Source organism: Enoplosus armatus, chromosome 11, assembly GCF_043641665.1.
Source record: "Enoplosus armatus isolate fEnoArm2 chromosome 11, fEnoArm2.hap1, whole genome shotgun sequence".
Taxonomy (NCBI): domain Eukaryota; kingdom Metazoa; phylum Chordata; class Actinopteri; order Centrarchiformes; family Enoplosidae; genus Enoplosus; species Enoplosus armatus.
Genome location: NC_092190.1, coordinates 11,848,188 through 11,875,867, shown reverse-complemented (window position 1 = coordinate 11,875,867; position 27,680 = coordinate 11,848,188). Strand labels below are relative to the sequence as shown.

The 27,680-nt window shown below is 40.2% G+C and overlaps 2 protein-coding genes across 2 annotated transcripts in view; one reads left to right on the top strand and one right to left on the bottom strand.

Moving 5' to 3' along the window:
* The window catches only part of hs6st3b (heparan sulfate 6-O-sulfotransferase 3b), a 55,509-nt gene extending 36,692 nt beyond the window's left edge, over positions 1–18,817 (bottom strand). The window contains exon 1 of the mRNA XM_070914890.1: positions 18,270–18,817. Coding sequence (XP_070770991.1) covers positions 18,270–18,817 — 548 coding nt within the window. The remainder of the gene's footprint in view (positions 1–18,269) is intronic.
* A 3,055-nt stretch (positions 18,818–21,872) lies between these two features.
* uggt2 (UDP-glucose glycoprotein glucosyltransferase 2) overlaps positions 21,873–27,680 on the top strand; it is a 37,073-nt gene continuing 31,265 nt past the window's right edge. Inside the window, exons 1-9 of the mRNA XM_070914493.1 lie at positions 21,873–21,997; positions 22,957–23,039; positions 23,177–23,307; positions 24,596–24,708; positions 24,898–25,075; positions 26,635–26,731; positions 26,813–26,885; positions 27,057–27,157; positions 27,473–27,572. Coding sequence (XP_070770594.1) covers positions 21,873–21,997; positions 22,957–23,039; positions 23,177–23,307; positions 24,596–24,708; positions 24,898–25,075; positions 26,635–26,731; positions 26,813–26,885; positions 27,057–27,157; positions 27,473–27,572 — 1,001 coding nt within the window. The remainder of the gene's footprint in view (positions 21,998–22,956; positions 23,040–23,176; positions 23,308–24,595; positions 24,709–24,897; positions 25,076–26,634; positions 26,732–26,812; positions 26,886–27,056; positions 27,158–27,472; positions 27,573–27,680) is intronic.

The following is a 27,680-nucleotide window of genomic DNA, read 5'->3' as shown; positions in this document are numbered from 1 at the left end:
TTTCCCCATTTCCCCATTTCCACAACTGAATATCTTTGTGTTTAAAAAAAACAAAAACACCTGAGGATGTCACCTTGGACTATAGAAAACTGTGATAGGCATATTTTAACTATTGTCAGACATAATATAATCAAACATTTTATAGGCCTTTTCTTTATGGCATTTTATAGACTGAAGGATTATTTGAAAAAGAATGACAGATTAATCAATAATGAAAATAGGACCACAACTAAAGAGTTTAAAGAAACCAAAGATATTCAATTCACTATGATATGAAACGGAGAAAGACAACAAATTATCACATTTGAGAAGCTGGAAGTTAGGTATTTTGGGAAAACTTTGCTTGAAAAATGACTTAAATGATTAATCAATTGTCAAAGTAGTTCAAATAATTTTCTGGCGATTGAATAATTGATGAATCAACTAATCCTTAAGTTGAATCCTTAATCAACTAAAAGTTGAGAAACTTCAAGTGTTTGGAGCACACAGCCCGAGCTAAAACAATTTCACGGCTCACAGAGGAAAGAACAGCTGTGTTTCCATGCTTTATAATACTTTATAATAGTGAGACAAAGTGAACTGATTTGCTACATCACTGTTAAACCACAGCTGGCCAGGATGTGTACTGCGGCTACCAACCTATTCTAATCACGTGCATTTATAAGCTAAAGCAATCTGTGACAGAGAAAGAAAAAATCAAAGGCTGTAATATTTCTGCAACTGCTCTGAAATCAGCTTGCAACTCTGCCAAAATACCCAAGCCATGCTGCAGGCACAATATGCCACGAAGAAGCAGAGCCAAATTGTTTGTCTAAACTGTTTTCAGTCCGAAAAATGGAGGTTAACAGTAAAAAGGCTGTTATAGTTTGACCTCTATTCAATACGGGGTCGAGGTTTTTCCAATTAAGTGGCCTTGGCATATAAGGATTTGAGGACAATATCTTTACACTTTCTCCCCTTTGGCATTTCATACGAAACACACTTCCAAACACATTGAGCGTGCCTCACAGGGGAGACTTTACGGTATCTGCTTCCCAATTACTTGCATAGGCTTATTCCTCTGACACAGTCTCAGGGAAAACACACAGGATTGGCCGCTAGTCATGGCAAAAAAGCTTAGTGGAGGTAAATTTGTGGGCAGGGTGGGAGAGCTGCCAGCCTCCAAACATGCACTGCACTCAGAAAGGCAGATTTACCATCGGCGCTCTTCTACAGCGATCCTTTCTGTGTTTGTCCTGTCTCCGGTGGCTGACTGAAGACCTTGCTCGCCCAACAAAAACACTGTCAGAGATAGCTCAGCCAGGCATGAAATTGATTTTGTATTAACAAACAAGGGGATCTGTTTCTCCCATACTGTTAATCAAATCATTTTCGAGGAATGAGAGGAAGATGAGAGCAAAATCATTAACTTCCAACAGTAAATCAGGTTCGCTTCCAACCTGTTGTCCCATTAACCCTGAAACCTGTTCAATAGCTAATTAAGGCAATTACTTCAGGCATGACATGCCAGTTAATCATGAATGACTAGCCCATTTATAGTGGTGGCTTCATTACCATTGGCAGCACTCACTGATTGCCCCCCTCATTCTCCACATACACACAACAAATACTGAGGATAAACGTGACTGTTGGTCTGTCTCCCACCCCCTCCCCCATTTACAGGGCTATTACTAAAATGGATGGGGGCATCAAAAAAAAGTGCACTGCAAGATGTGTGCTTGGATTCCTGATGCTCTATGTACCGTCAGGTTTTAACGTTTTTAACGCTGATTGTGGTTTTTCTTATGTTCTGGGGCATTTTATGTCTTTAATAGATGGCTGATAGTAAAGAGATACCAGGAAATGAGGGGAGAGAGGGCAAGACATGCAACAGAGGTCCCTGGTTGGACATCAATTGGGGACATTGCAGTTTATGATCAGCGCCTTAAGCCCTAAGCCCCCATTAAAAGAAATTAACACCCTGCATATGGAGCTCTAAAGTGTTCACTATCAAATAAATAAATAAGGAATTATTAAATAAATAATAAAATGACAAACTGAAATGAACCCACTATCTAGCCAGCTACCTAGCTAGGTTTTGTGAGCCAGTGTTAGCAGTACATGACTTTCATTGTTGTTCTAGCTAACTGGCTACATTTGATAGCATTTGTTGATCTTAATTGCTTAAGAGAGGCAGGGGTACGTGATTGGCTGAAAGGTGAGGGGGCTGTGACAGGTGACAACATCATAAAACTTCATAAAAAAGTGACACTATGAAATAACAGAGCCATGAAATTAACTTAAAAAAAGGCATTTTGAAATAAAACTTTCTATAATGAAACAACCAACTCCAGTAAAAGACATGAAAACAACATTTCATAATAATGAGTTGAGTTTTCACAATTCCCTAAATAATTTCACAATTTATTGGTTCATTGGTTCAAGTTGTTCATATAACTATTTATTTCACAAAGTCTTTTATCTTATTTAATATTGAACATACCCACAGACAATAACAGGCGCTCAAAAATAATAAAAATTCAGACTGAATATAATAATTCTAAAGTCATGAGATGCTAAAGCTATTTAGTGGGAGATTTGTTGTTTATGCCAATCACACAGAAATGATGTTAAAATGACTAAGTACCTGCTGTACACTCACTAGTTTCATGCTGCCAGAAATTTAATGAGAACATGTTTTAAAGGTGTGAAGAAAAAGGGCAGATAAACCTGGGACCAACGTTTCGACCGAGCCCCTTTGTCTCCGTCTGTCTGGAGCTGTCTGTGGAGCTGAACAAGACTTCAGTCGCTCTCTAACAGCGTGATCAGTGTGCGCTGACACCTACCTTGTCAGCAGTTCCCATCCCATCCCCGCTTGAGGGACTGACTCTGACAGATAGCGGCGCTGAGGGAGGCCCTTGTAGTGAACTGTCCTGAGTGGGTGTATTGATTTTCCTGTTTGTCTCTCCTGACTGCGGCAAGGTGGAGGCTAGCTGAAATGACTCCCTCAACTCTGAGGCCCATTCCTCTCAGCTCCACTTGGTTCCCTATAAAGACGAGCTGTACTATAGCCTGGTTCTATATGTGCCAGGGCATCTGCTGCAGAGTATTCAAGCTGGTCAGAGGCCGCTCATCCTTACGCTGTTAAATGTCACTCTCTCCCCTCCACTGCACATCAATAACTGGCCCTGGCACTGCAGGACATCCCTCTTGGTTGTTCCATTTCCATTTGCAGCCATGAATATAAATTTCTGTATGACCTGCCACTCTTGTCAACACAAAAGGGATTTCATTGTGCTACTGTTCCACTGAGTAGGGGTGACATTAAAAAGCTGCACTGTATATTTCCCTGTAGCTCTCACATAAAAAAAAAAATGCAAGAAAGCAAAAGGCTCACCTCAAATGCACACTGCTGGCACAGCTTTGACTTTGATCTACTTTCACCAGACAACACAGCAGACAAATTTATTGCAGTGATTGCAAGTGTGGCACGTTAATTAAAAACAGCAGTGGTTACCCTCGCTTAGATGTTGTTTGTCGTCTTAACGCGACGAAACACAGCCGCTCATCAAAGCCGTGTATAAACAGGCTTCTGTTTGCTCTAACTTATCAAGCATCAGTGCTTAGGTCCTGAGGGAGTGGGGTTATGTGCCTTTGCTTAAAAACAATTACACCAGGAGTCAGACATGTAGCCTCTCACACAGTCACACTTTCCATTTCAATGTAAATGTCAAACTGATACATCTAATGCAAAGACTCCCTGTGGACAAACCTGTTGTTGCTTTTCATGTTCAATGACAACACCTTACATGCAAAGAGAATGACAGGCAGAAAGTCATGTTAATTAACAGACTATGGAGAAGAAAACACAAAAACCTTCTTATGGGTCCATCAAAGAGGAACCAGCAGCCCCATCGCCAGCTCACACAAACTGATCAAAGGATAAAGCTGCAAATCAACACAAACCTGTACAGACGCTAAAGTACCTGAAAATAGAGTAACAGCATTTTAACCAAATTTATAAATTTCATATGCTGCTGACCATTTTCTGAAAACATATGCCCCAACTGAAGGCTTAGCATCTCTTCAATAATTGTAGCTTTTAAAGTGTAATAAGCTTTTACTTCAGCCTTCACTCAGGACAAAAGGAGAGCCCTGCTCTACAGAGGCACATTATAGCACAGCCTTTAAACACAACCCCCCACTGGGAAAACCATTATCATGGCTAATGTTAGTTGTTAGAGGGTGCAAGTGCAGCCTGTATATGAGGATCCTGGCAGCCGATAATCGTGCGGGGGGGGGGGGGTTAAGAAGTAATTTCTCTTTAGTTAATTCGCTCATTGGGATCCATAATCCAAGAAACAAGGTGCCTGTTAAAGTATAAACAGCATGAGCTTTTTCACATCTGGCAAAACAAAACAGTTTCATGTGGATGATAATGTTTAAGCATGCACGGTGCTCTCTAGTTGCAGAACAGTGAATGCATCCACTGGTTCAGCCAAGCAGGACAAAGAACCACTAATAAATACCCCAGTGTCAGTGAAGTCAGCAACTCCAGGAGTGGCAGGTTAGAGGGCTCTACCTGTGCTAATAGAACAAGTGTCACAACGTATAACCTTGACATAAGGTTTCCTCTTTAGAGGACCAGCACTTGTGGGACCCCCTGTAACCCCCCATTAATTTACATTTACATTGTTTTGTATGGAACATGTCCAGTAACTATATATCCAGACTAGAAAACTAAAAAAAAGTCTTATGTTGTTTTAATGTAGGGCTGTTGTAGGTCTGAATGCCGGAAGCAAGTTGCTTGCACACCAACGCCACACAAGGCTGTGACATTGGATGAAGTAAAGGACTTATCCCAAAGTCTCTTCAAACCCCTCCTTTCCTCTCTGTTCTCTGCCTCTTACTTTTTCTGTGGAACATCCCCCTCTTACAGAGAAAATGGATGTGGTAGCACTCAACAATGCTGCTTTTCGTGGACCTGGATGGATTGCATGTAAGCGATGAGATTGGTTTCAGTGTTCCCCCGTGGACTGAGGCCTTTGGTGTTTGGTGATAAATGCCTCCTGTGTGGTAATACAGTGTGATTAACGGACACAGCCCAAAGCCTGATCCCTCTCTCCCTCCTCACCGCACCTGAATCAATCATCTACATGGAAAGGCCACAGTTTTGTGCTGGAGCAGCTGCTAAGAGCTCAGCTCTGTCCATTCTCACTTTAGGAGAGCAGAGATGGCTGTAGGACTCACTTTGAGACACAGTAAATACAAACAGATCGAAAACATGTTAAATCTAATAAATAAGCACCAGAGTGAATCTTACTGTAGTTATACTTTGAGGGTTACAGGATTGGTGGTGTCTAGTGCCATATTCTAAGCACATAATTTGCCTATACTTATACCCTCGATAACCCTTTTAAATTTCATTTCACACTGTGAGTGTTGAGGAATTTCCATGAGAATGCTATCAGAAATCACTACAAGATATCACAGTGGCACTTTGACAAATTTGAAATACATATCTGTCTTCATATTCAGCATTTTGTAATGCTGCTTTCCTTTTAACTGTGTGGTCAAAAGTAAGTAATAAGTAAGTAATCAAAATAAGTAATCATCATATAGGATATTTTACATGCATATTTTGTAGCTTTTTATTTCAGTAAACCTATAAAACGTCCCCAGGTCCAACATGCCAACAGAATGACTTCATCTGTCTGTTCTTGTAACGCTGAGGTGACAAGGTAGGTTGAATTTAAAAGAGTAACTCGACACATGGCTCCACACTGAGCAGCCTACATGATCAGATTTGATATTACGACGACATAAAAAAAAAGAGCTGCAGCAGCAGTTTTACAAATAGCCGTGAAACCATATCATTGGAGGGGAGATTATGGCTGTGGCATAAGCAGTCAAATCAATCCCTGAGTATTTCTGTGCAAGTCGATAGAGGATCCAGGTTTGGCCCATTAGTCATGTTGGCACCCTGCATTGCATTTCCCAGGCCTGAAACAACCCTGCAACTTCTCTGCACATTGGTGCTAAAAGATATCAACGCACCCAAACTGGCTTTTGCAGAATACTGGCTTTTATAAGAATTTAAATCAATGCTAATTTATGTCATATGGCATTAATATGCATGGGTTTATACAGCACCTTGAAATATTTAACAAAGGCATAATCTGCTTCTTGATGACATAGAAAGGGAAAAGCCATTTGCTGATAATTCATATGTACTGTTCAAAAGGAAGCACTCAAAGACACTTAATATTGTTCCTTCCTGTGTAACTTATTATGATTCACAGACATGCCTGGCATTACAAGTGAAGCAAATGCCTCCAGTGTTAGGACAATTTCCTCTCACCATCCTCGAAGAGAAAGTAAACAAATTCACAGCTTGGATTCCAAACATGAAGAGGGGAGGCTCACGCAGAATGATGAATGAAGCAAAGTCCACTATCCATTGCAGAATGGGGAATGATGGGAAGTTAAGTGATCCCTGGATTTGTGAGTGGGATTTAAAGCTCTGCTTTGTAGCCATTCATCTGGCACCTTGAGAGGACTGACTCACATTGAGGGACATCGGATTCCTATGATGAGGTTGATGTGCTGTATCACAACAAGTGCTGGGACATAATGCTATTTGTTCCACATCAGCACTCTGTGATGCTGCAAGATGTTACTCTACTCTCTAGTGCCGTGCTGTTGTTTTCAATCCATACTTATTATACTGTGGCCTGGGACCCAATTTATATTGCAATATTGTAGGTGGGAGTGAACAGAAATTGATCTAAAGAGGGAAATCCTTTTCCTGTGGGAAATAAAATGTTTTTCAGTATAACATAACATACATGTTGCATAACATACAACAAAACACATCATATCTGATGTTTTCTGCCTTTATGTTCATCAAAAAAAATAGTCAATTCAAGCATAATTACAGATGGATGGGAATTGTTGTTTTATATTAAATTATATATTAAACATTAATGAAAACAAGTGTCTCTCCTTAATTGTGTGCACTGCTGATCAAATATCTATAATGATTTGGCAAAATAAAACAGGACCAAACATCTATTTATAAATGCAGGAATTTAAGAGGCAATCTGGACTGCAATCTGTTCAGTGAGATTATTCAGATCTCCCTCACAGCGAGTCTGACTGATGCCGCAGCACAAGGAAGATGCGGAGGACACCAGCAGTAAAGAGATTATTGACATATTCTATGGATTACCATTTTATTACATACATACATGCAGTGACTGATTTAGGTATATCTGATATATCAACGCACCTTCTACCTGTAGTGAAGCCAATCTGAGGTGCAGTGCTTAATTTTGACATATTTTACGACATAAGCAGCCAGCAGATACCCCAACAACATCAAAACATAGACAGCCTTATCCCACCAGAGGACGTTGGGGTGGCACACTCTTGCAAGCGGAGATTAGTCTGTGTGAAGGTGACTCTACCTGTGCTTACACTTTAAGTGTGCCAGGTGCTCAGTCAACCACTGAATCCAAATTGGGGAGCGGTGTGAGGCAGGCAGCCTCAGCTAGCCTCCCCGCAGTATAACTTACCTGTCACCCGCTCGCCCCAGATAAGGACAGACGACCTTTCTCCAGGTTGTTATAATAAATCAACTCCAGAGGCGGATATTCCTGGCACAGTCCCCTCGTCAGGCCTTACAGATATCAATTGAGAAATAACACAGCCAGGCACCTCTGCTGGCATTTTCTATGTCACTGTTTGATATGTCAATCTGTCAAGTAAAGACGTGAGTATAAACAACACACACGCACAAACACGGGCAAGGAAACTCCCTCATGAATCAGCAAGGAGGCTACCCAGGTCTGCCTTGTTTATAAGATTGTTGAACATTTTTCTTTCCTCTACTTTCTATGTTTCCTTGAAGAGATTCTTGCCATTGACGCTATGTAGCAAAAACACAAAGTAAGCTTTAATTATAATATAAAGCACACATTTTACTGGGTTATATTGAGACTCGCGTTTATAAATCGGTGACACTTGAAAGCTGAACTGGTTAAAAGAGGCAGTCTAAAGCCAAACCATTTTGCAGCACAGCACAAAAAGCTTTAGCAGCAGTATAAAGCCAACAACCAGTGTCTTCAAAGCAATATTCATGAACTTGCTGATCGGACAGCTCTTGATCAGCAAACACTAAAGAATTTATGGTAAAAATCTTCAAGTTTTGCACAATTTCTTTTTTATGGACTGTTTAGTACAGAACTAGAATGTTCTTTTCTCAATTAGAGGGAAGGCAGAGCCAAAGTTAATTGCCCCTCTGATAATAGGAGCATTTGAGCGGCTCAGCCACCAAACAGGCCTCTTGGGGACGTTAAACACAGAATCTGTGAATCACTGCACCAGCTGACTCATTCTCATCACACTGATGACTACATTTAACCAGATCAGTATGAGGTGCTTTGCCTCTCTTCTTTTTACTTCAGTCTAGGGGGTGATCTCACGCTGATCAAAAGCTGACTGGGAAGTTGGAGTTCAGCTCCATGACAGCACGTCTGGGATCTGAGAGTTCATTGATGGCACGCAGTTCAGAATTAGAACAAGGCATTCATCATATGTGATGGCGTGGATCAAATTAAGAAAACAACAATTCTGGCTCCAACCAAAAACATTTTAACAGCAATCTTCACTGTGTCATTGCTTTCAGTGAGGAAACATAAAAATAAAGAAAAAAATGTGCTACCCAAGTCCTACAAACCAGCTTCCAGTAAATTGTGACTGGAGCACGAGGGTCCTTGCCAGCCACTGGACCAAATGTTACATTTTAATCACGTTATAAGAGCTGAATCAGACGATTGGAGATTCATATTTGCCGGACCAGCAAGTATTTGACAGCAGCATCAGAGAAGCTGCAAGCCTGCTCTGGCAACCTGCGCAGCTTTCATTACCTAGAGTGGCTTTTAGAGAAAGACGGTAAGCTCCATCCATACTACCCCTCAAACCGATCCAAGCCAAATGGACAATGACAAATATTCATAACAACTCAAATACATGCAAAGCATTTCATCTTCCCCAAATGCTAATATTGCAATAGCCTATAAGGGCTCAGTTATTCAATCAATGTGCACTGCACAATAATGAGCGAAGACAACTCAGGCCTCCCCGTTTGGTGCATCATGTATCAAGCAGCAGATTTCTGCATAGAACTGGGACACTAATCCCCTTTCCAATAGAGGAGACATCACATGGCAAAAAAAACTATAATCTTCCTAAAAGTGATTAAAAACTTCTGAAAACTGGGTACACACTCACACAAAGTAGTACACAGCTGTACTAAGATGAGTATTGTGTGATAAAATAAGAATTACAGAGATTGTAGTTAATGATTAAGATTATTTCAAGTCATAGGTCCTAAAGTTTGTCACATAATCTCATAGTAAAGAAAAAATTATTTCTTTCATCTTAAATATCTAACCCACACTACATTTTTAACTTCTACAATCAACTTCTGTATCATTCCCTGTTTACTTCAAAGTATTTTATCAATATTTATTTAAAGCTGCAATAGCTAATTTTTTGGCCACTTGGGGGCAGTGCAACAAGCTGTAAACACAGACATATTTATCACCTTATAAAGTTGATATGGTGAACGTGTTAGCAAACGATTTCCTATTTACACATCCAGCCGTTACGGAGCAACATTATCCTTTATTTGGAGTAGTGTTTCAGTCCAATATTCACTCTCCTTTTAGATCAATTTTGGACCTCCTGAGGGAAACATCTGGCTCTTTTGCTGCTAAATAACAGACTCAGCAGCTAGAGGCTAACAGCCTGCCGTTTGGTGATGGGCAGGTAGTGCAGTGTTTCCCATACATAGGCTCTACTTGGGAGCCCGCACAGGTAAATAAAATCCGGATATCATTTTTGTTTATCGCGACTACTTGCACACACAGCACAGAACTTCTAGAACATGAGTTTTACCCGGAACGTTTTGGCAGTGCACCAGACACTTAGATCCACTGTGTGGGAGCATTACAGTTTCCCGGTTAGTTACAGGGAAATGGATAACGGTTAATGTCAAACTGTATGCCAACATTGTTCAACTGAAGTTGTTTCTGTCTGTGGAAACACTTGTCACAACATGACATTTAGGGTGGCATCACCTGAACGAGACTAAACCAGACTGGATGGCAAGTCCTTCTCCCCACAGAGTTCAGGCAGAACTCACTGCAGATTCGGACCGTGTCAAAGTAATAACTAATGCTACAGGAATGTTTATCGCTGCAGATATGAGACCGTACTTGGCCGTAGATAAAACAGGATTTAAGTTTCTGTTCAGAGTGCTTGAGCCCCGCAATAATGAGCCTTCAGTGTGCATGTTAGTCAGTCCATTGTTCCTGCCCTGTATAAACAAGCACAAGCTGCAGTTGTTCAGGAAGTATAAATACATTTTAAAAATGTTATTTTCTGCATTTTTTTCTGTTTTCCCTACTGTACTGAAAATGTACTGGACCGTGACCCCAAAACCGAGGTACATACCGAACCGTGAATTTTGTGTACAGTACTGAACACACACACAGTGCAAAGTGAGTTATCGATACCTTAGTTAGCCGACATAACCGCAAACTAACATTAGGTCACTGAGTTATTCATAAACCTTTGTTTGACGAGTTTATTACTGAACCTGGCCGTCACACGCACCGTCACACGCTGTGCCACCCACCACCATAAATTCTCAACCTGTGGGAAACACTGTAGTGTACAGTTGGTTTTTTGTTGGTTTTAGCTTTTTGCTGAAAACAGCAACCTGTTGCGTGTGGAAACAGGACTGATATGAGTGGAGTGAACCAAAACTGAAACTGAAATTGTGGGCCATAAAATGAGCTAAAAGATGCTATAAAGCTCTGTAGAGCTGAGGGGAACTGCTGAGTTGGGTGATAATTATATGTTGGTAAAAGCGATCCCTTTCACATTATTTTATCAAGTTTTAATATACAGTAAAATCATTGATTTGAGCAGCTTTTGTGTTTTCAAATTGATATATAACTACATAATAAGTTAATCTCACCATTTTATCCAGTAATACTCATAATTGTCTTGCAAATTTAATTGATGATGCACCAGTTTTATTAGTATCAATCACTCTTATCAAGTGTTAATGTCTGAGCCCTACTAATACTCTGACATGGTTAAGTTAAACCTCTTTTTCACTGGGATATTTGTGTGCTATTGCAGAGATATTATGTCAGTATTGAAAAACGACAGCCAGCATCAGTACATGTGAAAAAGGTTTGAAAACCTCCAAAAAATTGGATATTAGTAATGAAAATGAGTACAAAATGTAATAATTGTAATAATTGGCTGTTCTGTAAGGTTTTCTTGAAAATGTTCCCTTGTTTAAGACTTTCTGCAAGGAAACTGTTTTAAGTTTCTTTTGAAAAAATAGCACTCCACATTTCTCCTGCATAGTCTGATTTGAATCACATTTAATGACATCCTCAACTGTTTAATTTTCTTTGTCATGACGGTGAACAAGTGCTTGACATATGCTGTTGCACTCTCTGTAGAGGTAACACTTAATTATCAAACCAACTGGATTACTGCTCAGGCCTGCCAGCAATGACGACTTGAATTAATGACACATGAAAAGCAATCTCCGCGCCCTGGAAGTCCAAGGCCTGCAAGGGCACCAGCAGCTCTGCACATAATAAACATCCCATCATTGTGATGAGCACTTTACCTCCTACATCTAAAGATACGACCGGAACTGTAAATCTGCTCAACTTCCCTCCTTCAGGTTCATCTGTGTCCAGAGGGCATCCATTACACTGCTGCTCACTGTGTCTCATTGAGGTCCTTCGCTTTCGCTTTCTCCACTAAGCAACAGGCTTCAGAGTAGACCGATGAAAAGTCCATAAAGTGCAGTAGCTTTTTATATTTATATTTATTTATATATATATTTCTGAAACACATTCCCAAGAGACATTAAATATCTTCACACAAAAAAACCCTATGTACTAATACTTACCTTAAACCTGCACTGACTGACCTGAACTGATTTTTATGGGCCACTTGAAGGGAGTGGAAACAGTCATAGACAACACTGACATACTGTATCATCACCTTTTAAGTTGATGTGGCAAACTTGTTAGCAAACTTGCTGTTGCTTAATTACACGTCTAGCAAGTCCAATATTCACTCTCTTTTAGCTCTGATTTTGGTCTCTTCCAACTCTTGATGGAAATATCTGGCTCTTTAGCTGCTAAATGCGTTCACCAGCTGGTTACTAATTGTACCTGTCTGCGAGTACAGTGAGCTTTTTTGCTGGAAACAGCTGCCTGCTGTGGCCAAAAATGACGCAAGAGCTGCGAGAGTGAACCAAAACAGTGAAGTTGTGGGCCGGACAGCTAAACAATTAGCTGAAACTCGCCATAAAGCTCTGCAAAGCCGAGGGGAGCTTCAGATTCAGGTGATAATGCTCTGTAGTTTCATCACTACGGGCGACGCCTCTCACATTACACACTGTCATTTGGTATATTGTTATTATGAAAAATAATTTCTACAATAAACAACTGGCTGAACTCCATCTGATAAACATCATGTGACATGACTGAAAGCTCCAGAAGAGGTGAGATTGTTTTATTAACTGCTATTTCCAAGGTCAAGAATGAACTTTAACCCTCGACTATGGTCACCTCTGGTTCCAAAAAAACAAGATGGCGATGGCCAAAACGCCAGAGGCTTCAAAACTGCAGTCAACAAACCAATAGGTGACGTCACGGTGGCTGCGTCCACTTCTTTTATACAGTCTGTGGGTGAAAACAACAATAATTTGAGTTGCATGAACTCAAACTGTGTCCCCAGATACTGTACAATAACAAAAGAAAGAATCAACATCACTGTTGGCAAAATGTGAAATATAACTGCTCTCTGTGTTCGAGTTCGTTTGCATCAGACTCCCTCCCACGTGCAGATTCAGGGAGATGCCCAACATGTCATGCACAGGTAGCAGATAGAGTGAAACATGCAGGGTTCAGTGATCAGAGCTGTAAGTGGTAACGACCACACAGTAATTGCAGCCCTCACTGCATCTCTTATTATGAATAAAATATGATGTGGGGTGTTAATCATCCAAGGATTAGGACACATCAGTGTGCAAGGTAAGTAATAACAGTCTATTACTACTCCTAATACTAATTGTTGTAGAAATTAAGGGAATGTGAATATGTTATTTTTATGACTGGTGGAAAAAACATATAGACAGGAGTTTTAGTAGTTTTGCAGTGCCGCAGAGTCAGTAGGTGAGGTACACATACAGTAGCTTCACATGGTACAGCTATACAGCTATTACAAACAAGTCACTTGATGAATAAAGAACAATCCCAGCCAAACAGATATTTCCCATAAAGTAATGGTGGCCTACAACAGACTGGAACAGAACCACATCAGGTCATAATGCACACAGGACTTTTCCTTCACCTTCCAGACGACTGACAGCAACTAGGCTATATCAAAACTGTTAAAATAAACATCCTTCAGTTAGTTATATCATTAAGAAAGCAAAGAATTCACAAAGAAGAACTCATCATCTTTTCTTCTTGAGAATATACACAACTTTCAAGACAACTTTTCAGTCCACATTACATAAAAACCTGGAGGACACTGTGATCTAAACATCCTTATCCAGAATCACAGCAGAGGACATTCTCTGTCATCGCTATACAGGCACATCTCTCTCTCTCTGTTTCATCAAAGGACAGTATAGAAGAGCATCCATACTGTACTTGTGTTTTGGCTTTCGTCTCTTTGTAGTTCTGAACTGAGCATTCATTATGCATAAGCAACAAGAAAGCTGCTAATGAAGATTTTATAATTGATAAAAACAGCAGCATCAGCATAGAATTACCATGAGGCCACAGTTAGAAAGGGGACAACTAACATGAAATGAAACAGGGAAAAAGCTGTGCATACGGTCCAAGAAGTACAAACCCTTTAAAGACTTATAAATGCTATAAATAATTGTCTTGGTCTGAATATTGTTTACATGTCCATGTGAATGTTTCAGAAATTCATGTACCTGTTAAATATCTAGCAAATGGATGAAGCAAGGAATAAGAGTGGGGCTTCTAGGGACACAATTAAGCATATGAGCAAATTAACTGCCTCAGCTACATGTATTGAAGTCAGTTTAGTTAGTGGATATTTTCAAACCCAACTTGAATTTATAACAACACGTAATTGAAAGATGTGTTTTTGAATATAGCTGAAGGCACAGAAACAAAGATGATCAGCTTGTTTGCAGTCATGAACTACAAAATGTAGGTACGCCATGCTTATTGCCAGTTTCACACATAGTTTTTAGCAAATAGCCTTTGACTGTTTAAGCTTTGTGATTAACTGTCTTTGTTGACCTGGGTGCTGCTGTGTACAATTGCACTTGCAGGGATAAATAAAGTTGTATTGAATTGAACTGAATGGAATAAAGGACAAAAAAAGAAGTTTGGATGTTGTGCCTGACCGTTTAGGAGTAATGCTGGCTCTATTCACACCAAAACCAAGACGTTTTGACATGACCTAACTTTTCACCCAATTTCACTGAAATATGTTTTGTAGTGTTTGAGATATCTCATAATTAACAGACAGGCAGACAAACAAACACAGCCAAACACATAACCTGCGTGGCGGAGGTGACAACAAGACTTTGAAGAACTAAAAATAAACATGACTATCTGTGGTGAATACAGATTCATGAGTAATGGGGCTGACTCTGGACTCTTCTTGAACTGAAAAAATCTGCATAATAGATGTTCCACCAAAGTTATACATTGCGTACATCATTACATGAATTCAAAGACACACAAAATACCACAAGTAAAACTTTTGTAAGCTAAACAAACTCTGAATTCAGCTGACAAATCTTGTCTTGTTTGGCCTCTATAGACACGTAAGAGATGCTGTCAACAGCAGCATCACATCATGCAACAAAAAGGATGACCCTGATTCATTCTATTCATTTGTACATCAACAAAACATCCAGTTTCCACCTCAGTGTTTGAATGCATCAACTGTGAAAGCTAGGCTTTGATTTGCTATTACACCACATTTTCAGGGGAGCCGTGAATTATTAAAGCTATGAAGAAGAATGTGGAATAAATGAGACGCTCCTGTAGAATTGGTGGTTACTTGTTTGTCTTCATCCCCTCCTGATCTCAACTTAAAAAACACACCAATCTCACACTCCGGTCACAAAGAGGATGTCATGTAAAAGTCTGTGTCACCTCAATGTGAAGAAGCGGCCTCTCTTTCAGTTGTATGAATAGTAATGTGCATGCATGAATGTTTTTTGTTCTGATTGAGAGATTCGTTGTTAAATGGAAGAAGCTTCTTCTCAGGCTTCATGTGGCTCTTCTGCTATTAATGGCAGGTCTGCAGAATAACATCTTAAATGGATTTTGTCATTTACTTGACATATTGACTATTATATCTGCAGGGGACATTTAAAATAAGTGTTGCAGGTATTTGTTCAAATGCAAATAAACTGTGATTATTAAACTAAAATGATTATACATACATTTATACATGGACAGCCCTGAGTCTAACGCTGCTGCTTTATTCAAGCCACTTAATGTATGCTTCGCTGTAAGGACATCAGGCTGTATGTTTGATAATCAAATTTCCTCACCCCAGACCTGTAGCTGTAACAATAAGGCTGTGTTGTTTTTTTAATCTCAGTGACAGACGATACGATTGCACCAGGGTGGAAACTGACGGTAAGATATTGCAGTGAGAAACTGAATAAGCTCATTCTCATTTCAATAGAAAGCAACATCAAACATTTCTCTGATACTGACCTTCAACCTCTTACTACACATGCAAAACACTTCTGAAGACATGCTTTACTCAGTCGTTGCTTTATGCAAGTACAATTTTAAAATCAGGACGTTGTTTGGTGACCCGCTGTCACATTGAATGCATTTACCCGAGTTCCTCCAGACCAGACAGTTAGCTAATGAACATGTAACAGCGAGAAATAATTCTAGCTGTTCTCTTCAGTGCCTGAGAGAAAACAAGCTGCTCACCAAGCCATATTCATTCTGCAGAAAAAGGTAATGCCATGACGCTCTTCCCAAAGCAACTTAAGACGACAGCACTTAGAGGTATGTTTCTCCAAAGAGCCCCTGAAGAGAGCAGGCCGGCCCCGCTCCACTTCTCCCCTGACAGACAGCACACTCCAGAGGAGCCACGCCGCAGGACACGCACACTGATCCAGTCTGACACGCCTGACCTTTCCCGGGCCGCACGGCTGGCTCACCGCGCCCTGCCTGGCTGAAAAGGCCATGCTGTGCCATGAAGGCGGTGCCTTTGCCGCCCAACTCGGCCCCCCCCGCTGCCATCTCAAGAGCTGGCAAGGTGAGCGCCTAGGACTGCGGAAAGACAGCCACTCAATCTGAGAGGCTTTCAACCGCAAAACAAGGGTATGCTATCTGAATTTGGCTGTGATATATGTATGATTGGTATTCCCCGTTACACCCTTAGGTGGAGTTAAGTGGATTATTGCATCTTTATCACAAATTCTGTATTTTACTGTGCAAGGGTTTTTACTTCACTGACCTTAAACCATTTAAGTTATTTTAATTAAGGCATTGGTCACACACAAAATGATTATGAAGATGACATTTGCATGATACTATTAGTCATCTCACTTAGTAAATGTGTCGTGTGCAGTGGCTGTTTAGCGAGGGGGTCTAACATTGTGTGTCTGCCAACAGTCTTGGTCGAGGCAGAATGATCTCAGAATAGATGTTGCCCACTAAAGAACAAGGGGATGAGAGGACTGTAAGTGTGAAATGAAGCGCTGTCGCATCCAGTGAGCACTTTTCCTGAGTAAAGGAAACACTTGGCACAGCAGAAATAAATCATGTGCTCATGTAGTTCAGCGTAAGATTGTATTTTTCAAAACAGTGAGGAAAATTCTCTGCAGTCCAAAAAAATTGTGCTGGTGTGACGAGACGTTTGGTCAATGCTTTTTCTATCCGATGTGTACATGTGGAAGTATCTTTGAGGACATTTAACTGGCAAATACACTTTTAACATGCAATTTTATGAATAACCTAAACTTAATGCAATTTAAATAATCAGTGACTCCAGAAACACTAACTGCATTGGAAAAAACGCACATCCACTCTGCTGAGTGTAAACACACACACGTATTGCTCATGCAGTGACTAGTTCATTGAAATGCGCCCCCTTTAGTAATTATACTGCATCTCTATCACATTAGTACAAGCAATTGCTAATATCTTTTCTACCGCAAGTACAACAGAAAATATTGGAGCATTTCAAATTAACTGGCTCTTCTTTGCTTTTCCTCTCAGATAACTTCTGTGCATCTACCAAACCAAACATTAATTTGAACTTAGACACATCACACAAGACACAGAGGCCAAGGATGAAGGGAGAGTTGTGTGTACTGGTGTACGGGTCAGGTTTGAGTAAGATACAGCCCAACTTTTGACAATTTATCAAACAGAGATGGATACCCACTAACCCTTTACCCTATCCTTGTGGATTCAGAGAGTGTGTGTGTGCTTTCATCAAATTCTCAGTCAATTTTCAATAGGTGCAACTGGAGCTTTTATCCAGTGACGATGAAATCACAGCAGGGCGGTAGAACATTTAGACTCAGGCTCACAGACAACATAATTTCTGCTGCCAAAGGAGAGTTCTGTAAATGGTTCAGGACAATTGGTTAATGGCAAAGAGCGGGAGAATAACAGCTGTGCAGGAACAAGTTCATTATGAGGGGAGGATTTGTGTGCATAAAGGACAAAAACAGACAAATTATATGTGTGAAGGTCAAAGTAAAAGGAAAAGAAAACATGTTAAATGTTGTATCAGTTTATACTTTGACTTTACCCCCAGTCTCACACACACCCCTACCAAAAATGTCACATTGTTGAGTGATTGGTTGTAATTATTTTCCTTTTTACAATCAGTGCCGTTTGGTTTCTTTGTGGAAACTTGCAATAAAAGTCTAATCTGTGACTATACACTTATGCCAGGAAAATATAGCTCTGTTGTTCCTGACTTCCTGATTAAACTACAGCCTGCCACTCCACTGGCACATGAGTACCCATCCATCACTGCTCACTTTACTTTAAGACAGCAGGAGGCTATGCAAATTTACACCAGGACATAACTAAACTTATATTTTTTATTTATCATGGGGCTCCAGTGGTTTTAGAGCCAGACAGTGCTTGTTTCTGCATTACCCGTTCATTCACACACACGGGGAAACTGGCATATACCTTTTATTCCTCTGGGCCTCCTTCTTATCCATAATGACAGGCACACAGTTCGTTAGCTCGGTCCAGTCCGCATGCAGTCCGCAGCTCCAGCCAGTAGAGAACCGGGAGAAGAGCCAGGACTCCTCTTTCCCTGGTCGGTGGCATGTGCATTTCTTCTGTCCTGGCTTGCAGTCGCACGGCTGCTCCAAGCGAATATTCCTCACCAAGTGTCTCCCGAAAGTGGTCCCCCCGGTCTTCTGGATGTGCAAAAACGCTATCACGTCGTCCCCTTTGATGTTGAACTCCACGTGTCTGTCAAGGTCTCTTTCGGTGAAGTTGAATTTTGACGGTAGTTTCGGGGGGCTGTCATCCTCCAGGTCTTGATCTCTGTAGAAATCATCGCTGTCCTGGTACGGGGTGGACAGAATGCTTACCCCCCTTAATTTCTCCCCAGCCTTAAAGTGGCACGAATTGCTGCCAGCGGGACATATGTACTGGTAACCGATCATAACAAAAAGGACGGCTAAAATAGGAACCAAGATGAGCTTACTGGGTCTATCATCCATCATATCAAGATTGTGTCTTCATTCCATTACTGTGAATAATAAGCAGCACCCATGGGTTCTTCGGGGATCAATATTCCTCCATGCCTCAGATACACTGAAGGTGCCTATTATTTAGGCTAAGTGCCACATGTTGATCAGATGACACCCTCTGAGGACACATAAGGAGAAGTCCACCTTTCGGTTTCTAAAATATTGCACGCCGTCTTCACTGCGCTGGAAACCTTGTCCAAAGTCAAGAGTCATGGCATTCAGATTTCTGTGTCCAACTTCTAAAGCCCGTGTAGAGCTGCATCCGCGCGGACGACTCCCATGCTCCGGTATCAAGTTGAAAATGAGGCAGCTCAGGAGAGTTTTTAGTTTTACCCCTTCTTTATTCTCACTCTCTGTGCTGATCCCGGTCTAAATCGCAGCGTGGTTCATGTCGGTGATAGACTTATTTCAGCAGGAATGTCTCACGGCTCGGGCTGCTGGGCTGCATCCTCCGGCAGCATCCTACAGCATCCTTGGTGGGCTGAGGCGGTCTGACTGTCTGTGCCGAAGCTGTGCTCTTTGAGAGATGCTGCTGCTGCTGCTGCTGCTGCTGCATCCGAGCCGACAAATGCGCGTTATGCCCTCGTCGTGGTTGGGCTGGGTGAGCTCCTACATCCCATCCCGTCCGTCCCATAATCTTGTTTAACACAGTGCAAAGCCAGAAGCCCACACGGACACTGAGCTGAGACAGCATGGAGATTTAACCACATATAAATACCAAATCCGCTGTAACTTTTTGAAGCACATTCATCCGAGTGTGGCCTTTGATGATTAAAGAGATAGCTCCATGCCTTTGCTTACAGCCTACAGTTGCCAGTGTAAGGATTTAAATAGCCCAATTTAATTTCTAATATCTTCTCAAAAGACAATAGGCTACTGTTTCACCAATTAAGAGTGAAACATCTGCTTTCTCTGCAGCTATAAAGTGTTAAAGTTACATGTCTATTTAAACCATGTTAAATACTGGCACATTGCCTGACAGGCATGAGAGCCATTGACAGAAGAAAGTGAAATAATTTCAGTTTAATTGATATATAGCAAATCGTTAATCAAATACGTGGTAAATACTCACTGTAACAGGTAAAATAATGTACAATAAAATGTAGTAAATAATAAGCCATAACCCAATTAATAAATGAATGAACCAATTAACGAATTTATCGATCTATCATCATTTATTTATTTATTTATTTTTGTTTTATTTCATGTGTTCTTCTCTCATTACAGTTCCTTTAATTGTATACTTAATTAAGCAGTGCTACCAATAATGTTTTACGAGTTTATTATTATTTTGATTAATTGTGTTATTTAATGTCACTAGTGGCCAACTGCCAAAATACCCAACGTTTCAAATGATATGAAATGGGGAAAGTTTTAAATGAACTTTGAGCAAAATTGGGTTTAAATAGGTACATGGGTCATGGGAAGCACAACTCCGCCTGTGAAAACAGTTGTAGCCTACAATGTCTTCTGTTGCTCTGGAGGGAGCTTTCCAAATCTTGTAAAGCCTTCTTCACAATCTCGGTACATTAAAGAAGAAGTTTTAGCAGGCAGGGAGGGTCTAAGGAACGATGCTATGAAGTTGCCTAATTTGGAAATTGTAGGATCCGGTGTTTTTTTTTACCCATATGGATTACAAATCAGGATATCTCAGCCTCTGCTGCATTGATTTAGACCATTTTAAACTACAGTATACCACTCCAGTGGGAGCACCACGACTCCATCCTATCCATCACTGCTCACTTTACTGTTCAAGACAATAGGCTACACAAATTTACACCAGGACAAAGTTAAACTTACATTTTTAATTCATCATGGGACTCCAGACACACACATGGGAATCAGGTGTATTGTGGGCCTCTGGGCCTCCTTCTTATAATGACAGTTAGCCGTTAGCCTGGTCCAGTCTGTGTGGGTGTCCCCACCCATAGGATTATAAATCAGTGTACCTGTCTCTGCTGTATTAATTTAGACCATTCTTTTTTTTCATCTATTTCTAACAAATACACCAACTGTGTGGAAGTCTGATACTAAATTGTTGGACTACTCCTTTAATATTCTGATGATTGATACACAAATAGGCTAGTTTCATCTGAAAAAAAATCATAATAACTATAATGATGATAAATATTGTGATTATTGTTGTTATTATTATCATTTGCTAAGTTATAACACTCTGCATCAAGTTATACATACTCACTCACTACCCAGTAGATGCAACATGCTCCAGTGTTTGGTGGGAAAGTGTTTGAGCGTCAGCGTCTGTCTCTTTAGCTGTCTACCGCTGTGCCAGAATAAATTCCAACTTGACCATCAGGTTTTTTTAAACTTTACACTCATTGTCACTAATTGTGTCCATGTAAAAATGATAACAAATATTGCTTTAAAATAATTACACGCCATTTATAATTTTTCATTTAACGGTCGTTTCAGACACAAATAACGGTCAGCGCGAGCCACCACAATACGCCGCAACCCCGGCAACTTGCTAGCTGTACTGGCTGTTAGCTGCCCAAAATACCTGCCAGAAGTCCTTTGCTTTGTATGGAAGCGGCCAGCATCTTTAAAGGGGTGAGGAGTATATTATTGGCAACACAGTGACCACTGGTTATGTACGTCTAATATACACGGTTACATGTTTGTAGAAAGCGGTCTTTGTAGACTTGGGTTGTTAAATTACACGAGTGTACCGCTTTCATTCACGGCGAGGTTGTTTACTTCTACGCTACAGCTAAGTTAACTTCTGTTCTGCCTGACCCCTCTGAACGATCGTTATTTTTTAAGTAGGTCTAGCTAACAAACAGGTCGATGTTTTTTTCTTATGTAGCTAGCATCTTCCGCAACAGTGCATTCTTGAGTTTCTGTTTTTTAAGACATGCATGTGCACCGGTGTTGTGGTTTAGATAATAACTTTTAGAGTAACTACGTGGCACTGACTGTCACTTCTTTAAAGGCAAAGGAACGGTGCTGACGGTGTTGGTGTTTGCTCTCTGCCACTGTAGGTTCATGTTACGTCGCGCCGGATATAATGAGGAACCTTATTGTGCTGTCACTGCTGCTGCTGAACATACATCATGTCATATCAGCACCCAAAGGTGTCACTGCCAGTCTAAAAGCAAAGTGGAGCATGACGCCTTTCCTCCTGGAGACAAGGTACCCATTCCTGTACATGTGTATCTGGCACTCACAGCAAATGTGCAATAAACAGGATTATAGTCAGGATTTTAATGTTGAGGTCATGAGTCCAGGCCCCCCAAATGCACCCTATACCCCCATACAAAATGAACTTGCCACTAAACAGAAATTATTAAAATTGATTTAAATATTAGTTTTGTTTTCATATGTTGTTTACATAGTTAAATGCTTAGTTATATTTTCTGTAAATTTAATTTCCATGCATGTAGGTCCGTTCTTTTTTTCTTTTTAGGTTTAAAACTAGTCTAATCTAAATGTACTGAGTCTTAAAAATTTCGAAGTCAACCTGTATAACAGCCACCATGTGTAGGTTTTTAATTGCAGAATGTAAACTACCCCAGGTTGTTCAAATTCCCACTAAAAGTACTGAGAACATGACCTCATTGTCCTCGATGGTGCCAATGGCCCTGGCAATAAATACAGAAATGATTCGGATTGTTTTAATATAATTTATCTTCTTGTTAGTTGCCTCATATTGTAGTGGCTGGGAACAACTGAATATTGGGGGGAAAATATTCTTAAATTGACAAATGACATATTCCATCCCAAAAGACATAACAATTCTTAAATAGCAGCCAAAAGTTATTTTGTTGTTAAAACTGTTAATAATTTGCTATGTATAAAGTCATCTTCTTATGGTGTTGCTAAAAACTTTGGTCCTCCACACATGATTTCATTTTCTTGTGTGTGTGTGTGAAAATATTCTGAACTGCATGCCTGTAAGGTCTGTGTAATGCTGCGTGTTACTTGAGACATGGAACCGGAGACAAGTTGGGCACAATTATTACCAGAAAATATAAAATGATTATGTGGTCTATATCTCTAACTGTTGGGCAGTCAGAAAATGGTTACTTGGTATGGTACATACTGTGGTTACTGACTCCTGCTGACCAATACCTTCATTTTCTCTTGTGCAGCGAGTTTATTGGAGAAGATGGGAATGAGAAATTCTGGCAGTTTGTAGACACTGTGAAAGAGCTCACTGTATACAAGCAAGGAGGTATGTTGTTTGAAACCAAGTTTAGATTGTAGATGTACAATTTCTGTATTAAAATATATTTTAAAACATTTCTCATGACAACAGCAGGTGTCTCTTCTAAAAAGCCTCATTAACACTAATGTTGATTTGTCTCACAGAGTCTGTGCGCTCCTACTATAACTTGATCATTAAGAAGGCTGGCCAATTTCTCACAGATCTTCAAGTGAATCTCCTCAAATTCGCTCTGGCTCTACGGTCATACTCACCAGCTGTTCATGCATCCCAGCAGGTATGTTGTGATCAAAAGAGAGCCAGGTCAGTTTCTTGTCTTGAGGTGGTTAAATTGTCTATTGGCCCTAATCTTGAATCTTGACCTAAAGAACGGATTACATTTGGTACATATATTTGTAGTTCCCAGAGGATGAATCCTAATGACTTTGGTGATCCCCTGACTTTTCCTCTCGTGTGACCAATAGGTCACGTTTTCACTTATCCATTGAAATATCTTAGCATTTGCTGGATGGGTTCAGATATTCGTAGTCCCCAGAAGATGAATATCAATGACTTTAATATCCCCATGACCTTTCATCTATCCATCATCAGGTCAAAGTTTCAGTGTGTCCAATACTTAAGTCTATGATTAAAATACCTACCAAAATGAATGAAAATGAATGCTTTTTTGTACTTTGTGCTCAGTGCATGCTTACACTCTGAACTGAGATGGTGAGCAGGTACTGTAAACATTATCTGCTAAACATCAGCTGTGTATGCTGACATTAGCATTTACCTCAAAGCACCACTGTGCCAACATACAGCATCACAGACCTACTAGCTCTTGTTTTAATGATGGACATTGTGAAAATGTGATCTTTTTGATGACACATTTGACCAGTAATGATGGTACTTCAAAGTCTGAGCCCAGCACACCTGTAATCATCGCTGTAGATGTACAATATGTGCTATTCTGGTTGATATTATTTCCCTCATATGCTGAGAGATCTGTGAAACATTTTTTATTGAAACTGGTGTTTATATAACTTGAGTTTTAAATGGATTCTTCCCAGTTTGCTGTAGACTAAATTTGACTTTAATACTGGGTGACTCTTAGGCAGTTTCAGTGAACACAATCCCTCAGCCTTTAGATTGTTGTGGTTTCAGCGATGATAAGGAGGAATTTCATTTTGTTGACAGTGATGCACTGGTTGATGAATTTCTCTAATTTTAAAATATGTTAAACATTTGAGTGAGTAATGGCCTCTTGCAGGTGAAATGAAGTGTTGTGCTGCACAGTGTAAATTGCTGTGGTAACTGCTGGAGAATATTGAGAATAAATCAGTCATATAACTGATTTAACTATGATTAACTCTGGCCCATGTTTAGAGTGATTTTTAAGTACAGAATGAGCGGTGATGCTGTAATTACAGATTTGCCATTTTGTATTTTTCTTTTTCAGCCCAAATTACATGTGTTTCAATGTGAGTAAACCTTGTGAGGACAAATCACCAGACCCTGGCAGTGATAGCGTCATGTTGTAGCCATGTGTTATAGAACATTTCTCTCCCTCTCGCTCTCAACAGATTGCCAGTGATGAGCCTCCGCCTGAGGCTTGCCCAGCCTTTATCTCCATCCATGGTCAACATGGCTGTAGTACCAAGGATATCAAGAAGCTCCTGAAGGCAGCTGCAGGCAGGTAACATGGAACAGCACTGTCTTCCCCTCTGTGGACAAGATGAAATGTTTATACAGTTATTTTGTTATTGAAATGATATTCTTTGATCCTTTCACTGATTGCATTTTGCCTGTGATGAACATAGAAATGTTGATACAAACAATTTTATTTAAATTAAAGTCTTTTAACAACATTTCCAAATTTTTGCAGGCCAAAACCGGATTTATACAAGAATGATCACACATATCCAGGGGTCAATAAAACAGCTGTGCCAGTTGTGATCCTCTATGCTGAGATTGGAACCAAGAAGTTCACCTCTTTTCATGAGGTGCTGTCAGAGAAGGCTAAAAAGGGCACACTTATATATGTGCTGCGGCATTTTGTAGCGGTGAGTAGCAATGCTTTTGCAACCATTTTAAACTGAAGTTCCACTGATTAAATATTTTTTAATAAGTAATGTGGTTTTCTGTACCTCTCAATGAATAACACATCTAGTAATGTAACTTTTACATAGAAGAGCTCTATTTTAAAGGATAAGACTGAGTTTATCCAGCTTATTCCTCTGTGCCATTGACCTTCATTCTTTCATCTTTACTTACATGGTCGCACTATTGCAGTGATAAAACAGTGAACAGATTGCATTACTGACCAATGTTCAAGAGAAAGATTTAACAGATTCCTCTAAATCTAACTGAAAACTAACTGAGATACAGATGCCTTTGATGCCTTTAAGGCGTGTGTTAAAGAAAAGCAGAGTGTGGGTGGGAAAGTCTTCTGATTGTGCCTGTGAAAGGCTGCACTGAGGCAGTGCTTTGATTCCGGGTGACATTAGTGTCAAGGTTGAATGTCAGTGAATCTGCTGCTGTACGTGGCGCTCCATGTGCTTCTTGTTTCCACTGGTAAAACGTGTTATAGATTCTAACTTTCACTGACTGTGTACTATTGAAAAATCCCTTTTGTTAAATGGGGAACTTGTACATCTAACACCGTTGGGTGATCATATATAGAAAAACAATACATGGCCAAAAGAATGTACTTTACTTACTTACCTACCTGAACATTACAGTCATATTTAATGGGCTGGGCACTGATGTTGGCCAATGATGTCTCATTTGGGAACAACATTCTGACTCAACCAAAAGGTGTTTGATGGAGTTCACATCAGGGCTCTGTGCAAGGCAGTCAAGCATTAATGTTTTTCTGAATTGGAAGGAACCTAGCCCAAACAATGAAAAGCAACCTAGATCATTATTACTTTCCACCAAGTTGTAGGGTTGGTACTGTCCAGACCAACATGTTTCCTTTGCTCCAGAGTCCAATGCTTGCGTGCTTTACACCACTCCAGCCGATGTGCACTGTACATGGTGATGTTAAGCTTGTGTGCTACTTTTCAGCCATGGAGCAGCCATGGAAAACCCATGTCATGAAGCTCCCAAAAAACAGATCACGTGCTGACGTTGCTTCCTGAGGCAATTTTGAACGCTGTAGTGATTGCTGCAACTTCCATGTGAAGACAATTTTTCGGCTTCATCATTCAGCCTACTGCATTGCGGCTAAGCTGTTGATGCTCCTAGGCGTTTCCACTTTACAATAAGAGTACTTGCAGCGTACCAGGGCAAATCTAGCAGACCAGACATGTGATGAACTTATTGAAAAGGTGGAACCCTATGACAGTCTCTGAGCTCTTTAGTGCAACCCTCTCTACTCCCAATGTTTGTCAATGGAGATTGATAGAATGTCTGTATGCTGTCTGCTGCTAGCAATAGGTGTGGCTAAGGCAGCTTAACCCACTAATTAGAAGGGATGTCCACCTAATATTTGGCCATATAGTGTATATAGGTATAGGCAGAAAGCATGAGATGGATATTTTTGACAGTAATGTACATGCAAACACAACTCGACACTGTGTTACATTTAATCCATTACTCTACCCCTCACTGCTTGCAGAATCCAAAGCCTCAAAATATGCTTTTATCTGGGTATGGAGTGGAGTTGGCTATCAAAAGCACAGAATACAAAGCTGTGGATGACACCAAAGTAAAAGGTCAGCTGGTGACTTATCAAACATTTTGTGCTGGACCTCACTGTGTCCAAGGCAATAAAACACAAATCTTTTGCTTTGTAGATTCAAAGGCCGCTATAAATGCAGAGGAAGATAACAATGATGAAGTCCAAGGATTCCTTTTTGGACCATTAAAGTAAGTAGCTTAACTGTAACATGTTAATTGCCATAAAAGGTTTTTTCTAATCTCTTGTGTTTTCTGTTGTTGCTGCTGGGCACCCTGTGCCTGGTGTGACTTGATAAAGAGATAAAAAGAAATCCTTACATTATATTTGAATTTTCCCATTTTTCTTTTACCTCTTTGAAGGAAATCTCACCCTGAACTCCAGGAGCAACTCTTCGAGCTTCGCAAACATCTCCTGGAGAGTAAAAATGACATGGTCCCTCTCAAAGTGTGGGAAATGCAAGGTATCGATTTTCTACTTCAGTTGTTTAATGATTGTAAGAAAAAAAGTGAATCAATACAGTTGAAATGTATAATTACTGCAATGGGGAATTTGGGTGTTTTAGCTATGGAGTTACTGTATATTGTACTATTTGTAGCTGGAAATGCTTTTATTTTGTACTGTTGTATTTGATTAACAGTTAATAATTTTAACACAGCTAGTGTGTCACAGCACATGTAATGTAATCCCCTTTGATTGCCTTGCATGGATTTCATTTGTCTTAACGTAATGTGCATTCGTAGATGTGTAAGTGCTGATGATTTCATTATCCCCACAGATCTTAGTTTCCAGGCAGCTGCCAGAATCATGTCTGTGCCAAAGTTTGATGCTTTGAAGCTCATGCGAGACCTCAGTCAGAACTTTCCAAGCAAAGCCAGGTAAGAACATTCATCCTATTTTCTCTTTCTGGCTGACTGGTTAACACATTTTTAGGAGCTGTACTCTGTGTTACAATGTGTGAATTCAAGCTCAACAAATGCTGTTAT